This window comes from Mytilus galloprovincialis, chromosome 2 (genome assembly GCF_965363235.1).
Source record: "Mytilus galloprovincialis chromosome 2, xbMytGall1.hap1.1, whole genome shotgun sequence".
NCBI lineage: Eukaryota > Metazoa > Mollusca > Bivalvia > Mytilida > Mytilidae > Mytilus > Mytilus galloprovincialis.
In genome coordinates, this window is record NC_134839.1 from 65022823 (window position 1) to 65037318 (window position 14496).

General features: G+C 33.6%; 1 protein-coding gene across 1 annotated transcript; it reads right to left on the reverse strand.

Moving 5' to 3' along the window:
* Window positions 1-335: 335 nt before the first annotated feature.
* LOC143064123 (uncharacterized) lies at window positions 336-9791 on the reverse strand. The gene is made up of 5 exons (XM_076236710.1): window positions 9517-9791; window positions 8774-8981; window positions 7297-7418; window positions 1708-1796; window positions 336-586 (listed from the first exon to the last, which is right to left on the reverse strand). The coding sequence occupies exons 1-5, from the start codon at window positions 9746-9748 to the stop codon at window positions 458-460; spliced, it is 780 nt and encodes a 259-aa protein (XP_076092825.1). The 5' UTR covers window positions 9749-9791; the 3' UTR covers window positions 336-457.
* Between the last annotated feature and the right edge of the window lie 4705 nt (window positions 9792-14496).

Sequence of the window (14496 nt, forward strand, 5' to 3'; positions counted from 1 at the left end):
GCCAACATACGGCCTTCAGCAATACTGAATAGAGAATATATAACTAGACTTTATTGTATTACCATTGAGATACCATTGAGATATGACTTTAAGACAACACTGCCAAGGTTGGCTACCTTGGACACGGATACGGAAAAGTGCCACCATAGTCCGTGTTCTCTTGTTGTCTCATTGGCAACCACACCACACCTACAAGATTACATCATTGACTCCTTATGATTAGTTCGTAAATGTAGTTACGTGCATTGAGTGTGGTAACTTTTAGAGACAACCGTGTCACTGTAACATAGGCCACTGTATCAAACACAACTTTTTTTAAATCAAAAATTCTATCATATAGAGGTAAGTTTTATTTTAAGAACTGGCTTTTGGCAAATAAACCAATTGCACATAAAGAGCCAAACTAAAGATTCTTAGCAATTATATTAACCAGCTGATTACGAATGAGTGACACAACTCATTCGACTGAATTCGGTTCCATGTATGGATTATTCTCGTCGTTGTCGTTATTGTTTCGATCTTTGTTGTTCCGTCGTGACTTGGTGGCATTTCGACGCTTACGTTTAGCATCCTTGATACTTGTCATCTACAAATAAACAACAAATAAAACTTGTTCCTGTTATTTTCGAAAACATCATTGACTCAATATATTTTTTTGAAAGATATTCAATTCAAATATAATAAATACAAATAAAAATGGCCAATCTTTGAATGAGGTATTTATTTCAAATTTCATTTTTTTCGAAAGGTCAATAGCTTTGGCAACTAAAAAAACGGACTAATATCAGAAATTCTAATGCAATTATTTTGTATCAATGGTTCTGATTGGATGAAAGTTAGCGTAAAATTCTATATCTTCTTGTCCGCTGTAACTAAGGAAGCCGACATTTTGAATTGCTGAATGTATTGACATATAATTTCTACAATAATAAGCCCAAAAAAATCACATGTTCAATGCACCTAAAAATTTTCATTTTATCAAATTTTATTACATTCTGAAGCAGCACAGAAGCCAGAAAACGCCCGTATTTATGTTTGACGCCGGAAGCATACCTATGACGTCACCTAGTGTAGAGACCAAAGACGCGGAATTTTCTTTAACGAAGATTTTACACTGAAATAATGATTGAAATTTAATTATGAACTTGTTTTGCATTAAAATAGAGATAACTGTATTGTATTTGAAGCTTTGCGGCGATCCATCGGTAGTTTTACTGTCGCAAATACCCGTTTACCTGTCTCCGCTACGCGTCGCCATAAACTATAAATTTGCGATAGTAAAACTACCGATGGACGTCCTTATGCTTCAAATACAATACAGTTATATAAGTTGAAAACGGGTTATTGTTCGATTTAATGTTTCGGGCATGATTTTTATGCTCCGAGCACTGAGAAAAGTTTTATGACTTCAACCCCTTATAGTCGATTTCACAAAAAAACTTACGACTAAGATTGGTCGCGGTTAGTCATGAACAATTTACTTGCGATCAATCTTAGTCATAAGTTTTTTTGTGAAACTGACTCCTGGATTTGAGTAATAAGAGACAAAATGATCGCCTTGACTGAAATTTTTAATTTTAAGGATAAGACTAAGTGCACGATGATTAGTCGTTACGTTATAAGCAAATCGGAAAAAAAACGGAATTGGCCATATATATATTTTGTATTCAATAATCCAATGAGTCATATACTCGTTATAATGCTTACCTCTGTCGCTAGCGAGTCGTATGCAGTATGTAATTTGATGAGCTCTTTTTCTACTTTTAAATACATGTTCTCTGCTTTATTGCAGTCCTCTACAGATACAAATAAAAATTAATCATTAACGGTGGTATTTAAAATAGTTGAACCCCAGGTTTTGATAAATATTGACAAACTTGTGATGATCACTCTTTGGTTTTCATTGTAGTGCTTTGTTTTAATGTTTTTCTCTTTATTTGGGCATTGAATCTGTCCATATATTTACGAGTTTTGAACAACGGTATACTACTGTTGCCTTTATTTATCATTGAGTTTTTCATTGCCTTCATGGTATCAAGCCTTCTTCATTGTAACCAACCATGCAATCAGATTCCAAATTAATGCAAATACAGTTTCCCTATAGTATATGGCATGGTATTTGTTGCAAAAATTCGATATTTTTCATTTAAATGCAATATTTTATATTTAATTGGTATATTTCTTCATTTAAATGCAATATTTTTTCATTTGAATGGTATATTTTTTCATTTAGATGCAATATTTTTTTATTTAAATGGTATAATTTTTCATTTAAATGGTATATTTTTTCATTGAAATGCAATTTTTTTTATTCAAATGGTATAATTTTCCATTCAAATGGTATAATTTTTCATTCAAATGGTATCATTTTTCATTCAAATGGTATCATTTTTCATTCAAATGGTATAATTTTCATTCAAATGCTATATTTTTTATTCAATTGGTATAAAAAATCATTTGCGTGCAATATTTTCTAATCAATTGGTATAATAGTTTTATATTTATATGCAATAATTGCATCATGGGAAATTCTTTGACGCCTTAAGGTCAAATTTGCAACAACGTTTGTGATTGGTCGGTATTTATTTGGATTTTCTCCCCATTCTTCCTAAACTTGAGTGACCAATAATTAAAAAACGCTTCAGAATATCGCCCCACTAACTAAATCTGCCGTTCGTGCGAGTCCTGCACTGGCTGTTTTATCAAAATCTTGTGGTCCTGACTAGTGTTTCTATTGCAAAATTTCGATGGTCACAACGTTCGGGCCACTTTTCAAAAACTCCCATTGTATATAGATATATATGCAAGTACATTGTATACTTTTTTTTTTATTAAATAGGTTAGACTTGAAATGGTTTTACACTAGTCATTTTTGGGGTCCCTTTGTGGCTTTCTGTTCGGTTTGAGCCAAGGCTCCGTGTTGAAGACCGTACTTTGACCTATAATGGTTTACATTTACAAATTTTAACTTGGATGAAGAGTTGTCTCACCGGCACTCATACCACATCTTCTTATATCTATATACAACGTAATCTAGACGTTTCTCAGACTGTTTTTTTTTAACCCTTTGCCGCGCGTTGTGTACTGGTTGATAACTCAATCAGGAAGAACAAGATTTATTTCAGTTCTAGTTGTTACATGTATTAGCTTTGAGCAAATTTCCAGTAATTGCAAATACTCTTATGTCGGTGCTTTGTGTCTATTGTCTTAAAATTAGTTTTTTGTGTGTGTCTCGTTCCGATCTTTTGAGTTAATCTAATTGCAACTGATTTTACAGGTTGTTAAATTACTGTGCTGTTGTACCACTGTCCCATATTCGAGATGGATTGAGTGCTCACAAACATGTTGTTGTACTGTTACAACGCTGTCCCAGATTAGGGGGTGGATTTGGGATCCCGCTAACATGCATGTTTAACACCGCCACATTCTGTATGTATGTGCTTGTCCCAAGTCAGGAGCCTGTAATTCAGTGGTTGCCGTTTGCTGCTGTGTTATACATATTTGTGTTCGTTCATTTGTTTGTACATTAATTCGGTGGCTAGTTTTCTCGATTGAATTGTTTTACATTTGTGATTTTGTTGCCTTTTATAGCTGACTATGCGATGTATGCTTAGCTTATTGTCGAAGGCCGTACGGTGACTTATAGCTGTTGATTTCTGTGTCATTTGGTCTCTTGTGGAGAGTTGTCTCATTTGCAATCATACCACATCTTCGTTTCTATATCAACCCTGCCATATTCTTTATTTACCTGTCCAAGGTCAGGAGCCTGTTGTTTAGTGGTTGTCGTTGGTTCATGTCTCGACTCATATTTGATATTTTGTAAATTGTTTTGTTATGTATAATTAGGCTCTTAGTTTTTTAGTTTGAATTGTTTACATTTTCATGTAGGGCCTTTTATAGACGACTTTACAGTATCAGGTTTTTGTCATTGTTGAAGGCCTTACGATTATCTATAATTGCTTACATCCCCTTCATATTTGAACTCCGGTGGATAGTTGCCTTATTTGCAATCACATTCCATCTCTTCGTTTTTATATTATATACCTGACTTCTAAACTCGTGTTTTCATGAACAAGCATGAAATATTTGTCACTGGGTGTTAAAATTAGCAGCATACAATCAATCAATTTAAACTTGTGTTAAATAAGAGCCATTTTATATTTATTTATTTGTTCGGGTGGGGGACAGAAGGATTTCATATATGAATATGGTTGCCTGGTAAGAGCTGAAAAATGTGCATGATTAGAGACAGATTGAAATGAGTAATAATGCTCTCCCTTCTCTGTCCTATCCTTCATTTATAAATTTAAACTGACCACCACGGAATAGCCCAATAGTGTTGACAGTAGCGTTAAACACTAATCAATCAAAAAACCCTTCCCTAGAATATCAAATAATTGTCCCTTTAAAACAGTTATTGTCCGTGTAGTTTTTATATTTATCCAGCTTATCGTCCTACTGTCATACCATAAAAACGTTTATAAACAGCTCACATTCTTATATATCTGCATTCATAAATTAATAATTTCATTTAGACTAAACGACGCCATGTTTGTTATGTGCCTCTACCGTCTTAATAACCTATAGATCAAAAAAGAACAGGTAAATGAGAGCCAGAAGATCTTCCAAATGCAAAAAAAAAACAACACAGAAATAGACTCTTCTGGCTCACTTCCGAAGAACAAACAAAAAAAACGCGACCCATTAATGTGTTCTTAAAAACGCCTTGCCCCTACCTTTTTTCCAAAAAAATGGCATTATCAAATATATAAACAAAAAAATAGATAAGGGGCGGGACCAAACCTATAGATAACATAATAAAGAAATGATGAAATATACAGAATAAGTTGATTGATTTTTGGTTGCCTTATGTCCAGTGGCAAATATGTCACGCATGTTTAGGACAAATATAATAGCTAGAGATCAAAGGATAAAGAATAGAGTGAAATGGTAAAAACTAAAAGATATAGAATTATAGAAACGATCTTTGATCCGAAACCCTCCCTACACACACACACACACACACACACCATAATCATTGCTGCCAATACTCGCATGTATACATCTCTATACAAATATCTAAATTTGAACCTCCCCCTCCCCCCCTAAGACACCCGAGGTTTTTATCCGCCCCTGTTATGTGTGTCTTAATATATACATTTTGTACGGGTCTAGATAATAGCTAAACGTACAATCATATAATTTGTTGGATACCTATAATTATATTATATACTGTATCACAAAATAAACATGTATACCCCCTTCCTTTCCTAATGCAGTATTGAAAAGTAAATCATTTAAAAGTCCTGAAGATAAAATATGTTTTGAAATATGCTCTGCATACTTATTCAAGCAATGACATATAGTAATTATTGAACTACTGTGGGGCTTGAAAAAAGTCTATTTAAGGGATTCGGAGATGAGAACAGTAAAAAAAGCTCAGCAACGCATCCTAAATGTAAGATGATTTGCGGCATAATACATGAGAGCACATATTATAGATAGTATTAAATATGAAATTCACGCCTAATACAGTGAAGTCCTATCCCGATGATAGGACTATAGTTGTAACATGGGTTAGTGAACTGGTTCCAATTTATCCTGAACTGTCTTAGAGACGTTGTAGGTGGACAAACATGAAAAAGAATAAAAAAGGAGAGACATAAGCTGTTATACTCCGGAACTTGTTCTTTAATAAAGACAGTTCAGGATAAATTGGAACCAGTTCACTAACCCATGTTACAAGACAAGAAAGGTAAAAAAAAAAAAAATATACATGTAGCACAAAAGAACGTCATGATAACATGTATCTGGACTAGCTATGTATATATATATTTTTTATTTCCAATGTGAAGACTGTAGGGGAGTTTCTTCAGAAAGGGTTTTTATCGGGGAGATGTTTTGCAACGCACGCAGGCATCTGTTTCTATCCATGAACAAGTTGTGTGTCAAATTAATTATTATCACTTGTCACTCGCATTTTTTTCTCTGCCTGGCCATTATTGGCATTAATTGCCAGTGCACGAACTCGCACTAACGCCAAATTTTAGTTAGATGGGCGATATTCTGAGGCTGACGCGTTTTTCAATTCTTGGTCACTCAAGTTTAGAAAGAAAGGGGAGAAAATCCAAATAAATACCAACCAATCACAAACGTTGTTGCAAATTTGACCTTTAGGCGTCAAAGAATTTCCCATGATGCAATTATTGCATATAAATAAAAAAACTATTATACCAATAGAATAAAAAATATTGCATGCAAATGATTTTTTATACCAATTCAATAAAAAATATTGCATTTGAATGAAAATAATACCATTTGAATGAAAAATTATACCATTTGAATGAAAAATTATACCATTTGAAAAATTATACCATTTGAAAGGAAAATTATACCATTTGAATAAAAAATATTGCATCTAAATGAAAAAATATACCATTTAAATGAAAAATTTTACCATTTAAATAAAAAATATTGCATCTAAATGAAAAAATATCCCATTCAAATGAAAAAATATTGCATTTAAATGAAGAAATATACCAATTAAATATAAAATATTGCATTTAAGGTAGATGGGGTGTCTAAATTATAATCCATAGAATCTTTTAATAATTTGCCAAAATGTAGTTCATATCCTGCTTGTTTAAAAACATTAATAAAAAGAATGGGTCACCAGACTTATTTTCACGCTACAGGTTGTTCAAAATTGTCAAGATTTTGTATAGATTATGCATGGAAAACCCATTTTTCCGCCATAAAACGCAAACCACACCATAGAATTTTGAGATAAAATATGAGAAGATAGCTTCAATATTATGCTTTCAGATAAGAAAAAGAAAAAATGGGGTCACCGGACTCGTTTTCTTGCTACATGTAAAAATGGGTAAATTCCTAACACATTCTATTGTAAAAGTAACACTATCTGGATTATCTGCCCTTGCATTTGAGTTGCCTCCCCTTATTTGACAAAGTTGGAAAAAAATGAATCAAACAAAAGAATTCTTATTTTTGTAAAATACAATCATAAATATGATCAAACATGGCATTTTCTATATTATAATGAAAATTCTTACACACGAATTACCTACTACTATAAAAATTTGCACATTTCATCAAAGATCTAGACCTTGTTTTCTAGTATTTCAAAATCCAAGATGGAGGAAGACACCCTATCTACCTTAAATGAAAAATATCGAATTTTTGCAACCAATACCATGCCATAATAGTAAAGATGCCAACATTTATACATTTACATTTTTTAACAACATTTGAAGAACAACATTTTATAAAACTTACCTTTCCACAAAATACATGACCTGTAGGCTGCCATGCGATCTTGTTGTAAATAATCCCATTGCTTCTGGTAGTAGACATGGATACGAGCTGCTCTCGATTCTATCTCGGCGTTTACCATTTTCCTAAAAGACATAAGTTTCTTCAATTTTATAGCTGTGATATGCATTACAGGAAAAAGACAGGTATTACGAAGAACATACTTTTCATCTTTATCTTTATATATGACTGTTTCCAGAATGAGTTTTCCAATACCATTTCTCCAGTGTAAACGAGGATAAATATCATAGTCTATGTCGACATAGAATTGTGAAGCGTTGTCCTATTTTGGAAGTGTTTGTTTCTCATATGTTTACAGATTTTGAGAGAAAGTTATGTAGGGAAATATACATTTTCTGAACTTTATTTTCAGGAAAGTTTTGCTTTTTTAATTAATAGGTCAATTTGTCAATTGAAAATTTTAAACCGAATTCCTATAACATGTCTTCTTAAAATTGTTTTGATATAGCCAATGAATTTTTGTTGTAAATCACGATCGTGTTGAATAACTGTATTTGTAGTAAGTCCTATCGATAAAGCGTGTATACATGCATCTACAATTGATTTGCTGTTGTTGTATGTTGCGTTAAATTAATTTGGCGAACAGTTGAACTTCCAACCTTAAGATCTTGGTGTGAATTTAAAGTTCTTTAGCTTATGAATGAGAACTTTCCTGCAATTTTCTGAATAAAACAAAGATCTTGGTGATGTTAACTCCAAATACCCGGCATTTTCCTCAACTAATAATCATGCTGATATTGGTGTGGCTGTTTTACTGTTGTTGTATTAAAAAGGTGAGACAAATAGGTAATTAAAAAAAATAGTCCGAAAAAAGAAATTAAGACAAAACCATGACAACAGATAAATGATGTGTCGAAAAGACACACAACAGTCCATAAAACACTAAAAAGAAAACTAAAAAATGAGCAACATGAACAAAACAAAAACCGGGATGTGCTCTGGATTGGTTATACAAATCTTACTTCTTTATTTGTGCGCCTGTCGTGTTACGCATTCAAATTATAATTTCGGAATATCATAATCGAATTAAAGAAAAACAAATTGTTATTAAGACATTTCAAACATATCAGTGGTATCTATGACACAAATATTATTTAACAGTCAAACCAAATCATGAAGGCGTATAATCATGAAAATTTTCGTAAGAATTACTTCAAATAACCATTGAAAACCCTTTATTCGATAAATTCCTTTTTAGCAATCCTCTTTTCAGGAAACCATGACAGAAAGCGTAAACCGTACGACTTTGGGCGAATGATCGGACCTGTGGCACATAACTCGGCATTAAATGTCATATCTACTGGGAGATGCAAGCGCTGCTTCGGTCTTTTGTTAAAAGCCTATAGTAGGTGGTACATATATATTTATCATAATATCATAATATGTTTTCAAATACTAGTAATTTTAATTTATGTTCAACCTAAATTCGATGAGTGGTAGTGTAATATTTCGCTCAGTAGACTGTGTAACATTGTTCACATCTGGAACTGCTTCGAATGGGACGTCTTCTCTTTTTCTGTCCTTTTTATTCTTTTTGTCTTGACGCCTTTGCTTTAAGCTTCGATCCTTATTATTTTTTGTTGCTCTACGCTTGGAAGGAGAAATTCCGGATTCATTTTCTAATTTAGCTGAATAAGAGACGAAAGATTGTATAAATTAAAACGTAGCTATATGTTTGATAACATAGGTTTACAATGATTTATGCCGAGTGGATTAGTATGCCCTTGTGTGATATTGTGATATCACCAACTATAGACATAATACACGACCGTCCATACATGTGGTTTCTGAATAACCAGTCGGAAAGCAAGCCCTTTGAAACAACAATTTGTAAAGAAAGAAGGGTGACAATGGTGAATTCAAAGGGGGATAAAGGTCGTACGCATCCAGTGGCGGATACAGAACTATTCATAAGGGGAGACCGCTGATTGACCTAAAGGGATCCCGTTTCAGTCATCCTTCAGTGATTCCTTATATAATCAATCAAATTTTTCCAACGAACGGGGGTCCCGCACCCCCCCCCCCCCCCCCCCCCCGCCTATGACATCCCCCTTTGATCGGAAAAAAATATCATGTACCAGCATACGGCGATTATTTCAACATTTTACCACTTATAACCCTCTCCCTCCCTCTCGTATATATACTCTGATACCCGATACTCACAATCTCCAAAGTCATCCTCGCCTGCCTCTTTCATTGTCACAGATAACAAAACTCTCTCTATGAAACTGTTTAACAAATCATCGTCAACATCGTCATTGCTGTCCACTTTAGAATATTTATGTGGTCGAAGTTTTGTACTTGCAAGGAAGTATGAATTACTGTCATCGTCTCCAAGGTCTCGATATCTTATGCGAATTGAATCTGGTTTACTAAAAGATCCTTCGCTCTCCATTATCAGGCAAATGAATTGTTTTTCGTTCGTTGTACAATATTATGACGTCGAAAATTGCGCGAAAATCAGAGGCACTATGATGTGAACAAAACATACTAACGAAAACCTTTGGATAACTCAACCTCAAACAATAAGCAATTTCATTCCGTCACTTACATATAGTATCGTTTAAAATCCGAATAAAACATTGTATATTATATTTAATTTATTGTCGAGCCTGTGACTTTTGTCAAAGCATGCTCGACAAAGGGATCATGATCTGACGGCGGTGGCTACGGCGGTGATAGCACACTTCTCAAAAGCTTTATCTTTTAGAAGGTGGAAGACCTGGATGCTTCATACTTTGTATATAGATGCCTCATCTTACGAAGTTTCCGTCAGTCACATGTCAAATGTTCATGACCTTATTTTCATTGTTCAGTGACTACTTGAAAATTTTTTTTTTTGTTAAATTCTCTCTTGTTATAAGTAATAGGATTACTATATTTGGTAGGTGCATACCTTGCAAGGTCCTCATGTCCGTCAGACAGTTTTCACTTGACCTCGACCTCATTCATGGATTAGTGAACACGGTTAAGATTTGGTGGTCAAGTCTATATCTCAGATACTATAAGCAATAGGTCTAGTATATTCGGTGTATGGAAGCACTGTAAGGTGTACATGTCCAACTGCCAGGTGTCATCTGACCTTGACCTCATTTTCATGATTCAGTGGTTATAGTTAAGTTTTTGTGTTTCGTCTGTATTTCTTATACTGTATGCAATAGCTCTACTATATTTGGTGTATGGAATTATTGTAAGGTGTACATGTCTAGCTTGCAGGTGTTATCTGACCTTGACCTCATTTTCATGGTTCAATAGTCAAAGTTAAGTTTTTTTTCTAATATTATATGCAATAGGTCAACTATAGTTGATGTATGGAAATATTTTATGATCTATGTCAGTCGCGCAGGTTTAATTGACCTTGACCTCATTTTCACGGTTCATTGCTCAGTGTTAAGCCGGTTTTGTGTTTTGGTCTGTTTTCTCAAACTATAAGCAATAGGTCAAATAATTTGTTGTATGGAAGAATTGTTAAATGTGCATGCCTGCCTGACATGGTTCATCTGACCTTGACCGCATTTGCATGGTTCATTGGTTAATCCGGTTAAGTTTATGTGACAGTGAATTATTAAACGTGTTGTTTTCATTTTTTTTTTTTTTTTTTTTTACATTACTGGGTTGATACCTCTGCTGGTAGACTATAAATCCCCGAGGGTATCATCAACTCAGAAGTCAGAACTTCAGTACTGACATGATTTAACATTTTTTTCTAAAATTGTCCGTTTATAAATTTTGAAATTATTAAGAAACTAAGGTTTCAACTCCCTCAGGCAAAGTTGACTTTAGATGAATTTGGCTATCAATGTTAAGTATTTTTGTCATATAGCTCTTCAACGGTTTCAGTACTTATACATCCTCGGGTTTCAAATGTTTGGCATTGGGCGTTCCTGATGAAGAGTAAATCCAGAAAAGCGCTTCTTACTCATTGAAATTATTAATTTAAAACGACTTGTTTTCAATTTTTGTAATAAAGCTTTATTTTAAGGAATATCAACATAATATCAATGATTAGTAAAGAAGGCGAGACATTTCAGCGTGTGCACTCTTGTTAAGGCAGTGGCTATTTGTCGGCTCTAATTGAAATAGTATCTTAATTCAAACCGGCAAATTATTCTTTCAGTGTATTATTACTTGTTTTCGTATATAGATAGATAGATAGGTATATTTTATTTCCAATAGTGGACCCATTACGGGCATAATCAGTACATTGATATACGGTCTTTTTGATCGAGTTACGCTATTTCAATTGACATTTGATAGTGTGTATTTTAATGTTGTAATGTTACATTACTGTTCCAAGTTATGGTAATGGTTGGCGCCTGTTAGGTCCGATGCATTGTTATGCACCTGTCCTGAGTCAGGACCCTGTTGTTCAGTGGTTTCGTTTGTTGGTGTGGTTCATAAGTTTCTCGTGATTTGTATAGCCGATTACACCGTTTGTTTTCCTGCTTGACTGAGGTAGATTCTATGCTTTATGAAGTATTTAATGTGTACTGTGGAAATCATTGATTTGTTTTATCTTCTGAATTGTTGGGGCAAATGTTTTAATGCGTTAGCTCCAAAGTATCAGGGTGAAGTTATATTTTTACCCACTTCGTTGAAATTATTCTTCTTTTAGCTGAAATGCTTCAACTCCTCCATATCAGATCTATTTAACGGTCTTTGGTATAACACAGCAATGAATCCTATTATATAATTGAAAACTATCCATATTCAAGAGAGAATGCTTTCACCAAGGCATTTTGTTGCTGTTTAACATTCTGATTTGTTTTTGTTAGTTCTGTTGACGAACCATTCTAAGTATAAAGAATTGGGAGTTTATGAACAAGAGGATCGCAAGAGCCGGAATCGCTCACCTGTGTTTTTTTTTTTTTTTTTTTTTTTTTTTTTTCCTAAATCTTTCATCAATGATTATTTTTGCTTTGCACTATATATTACTGGTTTGAAAATGCCATTTAAATATTCTTTGTATCTGTCATATTTTCTTCAAACGCAAAAAAAAAAAATGCAATTTATCCCTATGATCCATTTTAGCCATAGAGGCTTTGTTACTTGACGTACAAGGAAATAATATACACAATTTATATTAGACACTCTGAAACTCATTCAAACCAAGTTTGGCTGAAGTTGATTCAGCAGTTTCAAAGGAGAAGATTTTTGTCGAGCCTGCGACTTTTGTCGCAGAAAGCTCGACTTAGGGATAGTGATCCGGCGGCGGCGTTAGCTAACTTCTTTAAAAGCTTTATATTTTAGAAGGTGGAAGACCTGGATGCTTCATACTTTGTATATAGATGCCTCATGGTACAAAGTTTCTGTCAGTCACATGTCAAATGTCCTTGACCTTACTTTCATGGTTCAGTGACTACTTGAAAAAAAAAGATTTTTTGTAATGTTAAATTCTTTCTTATTATAAGTAATAGGATTACTATATTTTGTAGGTGCATCTCTCGCAAGGTCCTCATGCCCGTCAAACAGTTTTCACTTGACCTCGACCTCATTCATTGATCTGTGACCAAGGTTTAGTTTTAGTGGTCAACTCCATGTCTCAGATACAATAATTAATAAGTCTTGTATATTCGGTGTATGGAAGCACTGTAAGGTGTACATGTCCAACTGGCAGGTGACCTTGACCTCATTTTCATGATTCAGTAGTTATGGTTAAGTTTTTGTGTTTTGGTCTGTTTTTCTTATAATATATGCAATAGGTCTACTATATTTGGTGTATGGAATGATTGTAATGTGTACATGTCTAGCTGGCAGGTTTCATCTGACGTTGATTTTCATCGTTCAGTGATCAAAGTTAAGTTTTTGAGTTTTGGTCTTTTTTTTTCTAAAACTATATTTGGTGTATGGAAATATTTTATTATCTATATGACAGCAGTGCAGGTTTTATTTGACCTTGATCTCATTTTCACGTTTCATTGTTCAGTGTTAAGTTTTTGTGTTTTGGTCAGTTTTTCTTAAACTATAAGCAATAGGTCAACTATATTTGTTGTATGGAAGAATTGTTAGTTGTACATGTCTGCCTGACATGGTTCATCTGACCTTGATCTCATTTTCATGGTTCATTTGTCAATGTTTACTTTTCTTGGTTACTATTAAGTTTATATGACAGTTGTAATAAAGCTTTATATTAAGGACTATCAACATAATATCAATGAATAGTGAAGAAGGCGAGACAGTTCAGCGTGTGCACTCTTGTTTCAAGTAAGCAAAACAAGGTATGAACTTGATACTCAAGTCAGGAACCTGATGTTCAGTGGTTGTCGTTTGTTAATGTGGTTCATAAGTGTTTCTCGTTTATTACACATAGATTAGATGGTTGGTTTTCCTGTTTGAATGTTTTTTCACTAGTCATTTTTGGGGCTCTTAATAGCTTGCTGTTCAGAGTGAGCTCTGTGTTAAAGACCGTACTTTGACCTATAATGGTTTTTCTTTTACAAATTAGGACTTGGAAGGAGAGTTGTCATATTGCCACTCATACCATATCTTCTTGTTCTATGGATTTGAAGGGCAATAACTCAAATTAAGGGGTCAATTGACAATTTTAGTGGTATAAAATTATTTGTAGATCTTACTTTGCTGAACATTTTTGCTGTTTACATTTATCCTTATCTATAAGAATATTCAAGATAATAACCAAAAACTAAAATTTCCTTAAATCATAAATTCAGGGGCAATAACCCAATAGATATAGAAAGATGTGGTGTGAGTCAGATACCTGATTTGGCTGATAATTTCAGGGCATTTGACCTAATGAATACCAACTTCATGTCTGTTTTGCTCTTAATGTTTTTTTTGTTTTTTTTTAAATATAAGTCAAACCTTCATTTTATCCTATGTTCTATTTTTAGCCATGGTGGCCATGTTTTCTGAGGAAACAGAATATAAAACACAAACTTTGTTCTAGATAACCAATCATTTAGCTTAAGTTGGTTCAATTCGGTTTAGTTTCAGTTGAGAAACATGATAAACAAATTGTCTTTAAAGGACAATATCTCCTAAGGGGGTCAATAGACAATTTGGGTCATATAAAATTATAAGTAGATCTTACTTTGCTGAACATTTTTGCGGTTTATAATTTATCTTTATTTATAATAATATTCAAGATAATAACCAAAAAACTTGTTGGATTGATATGTCATT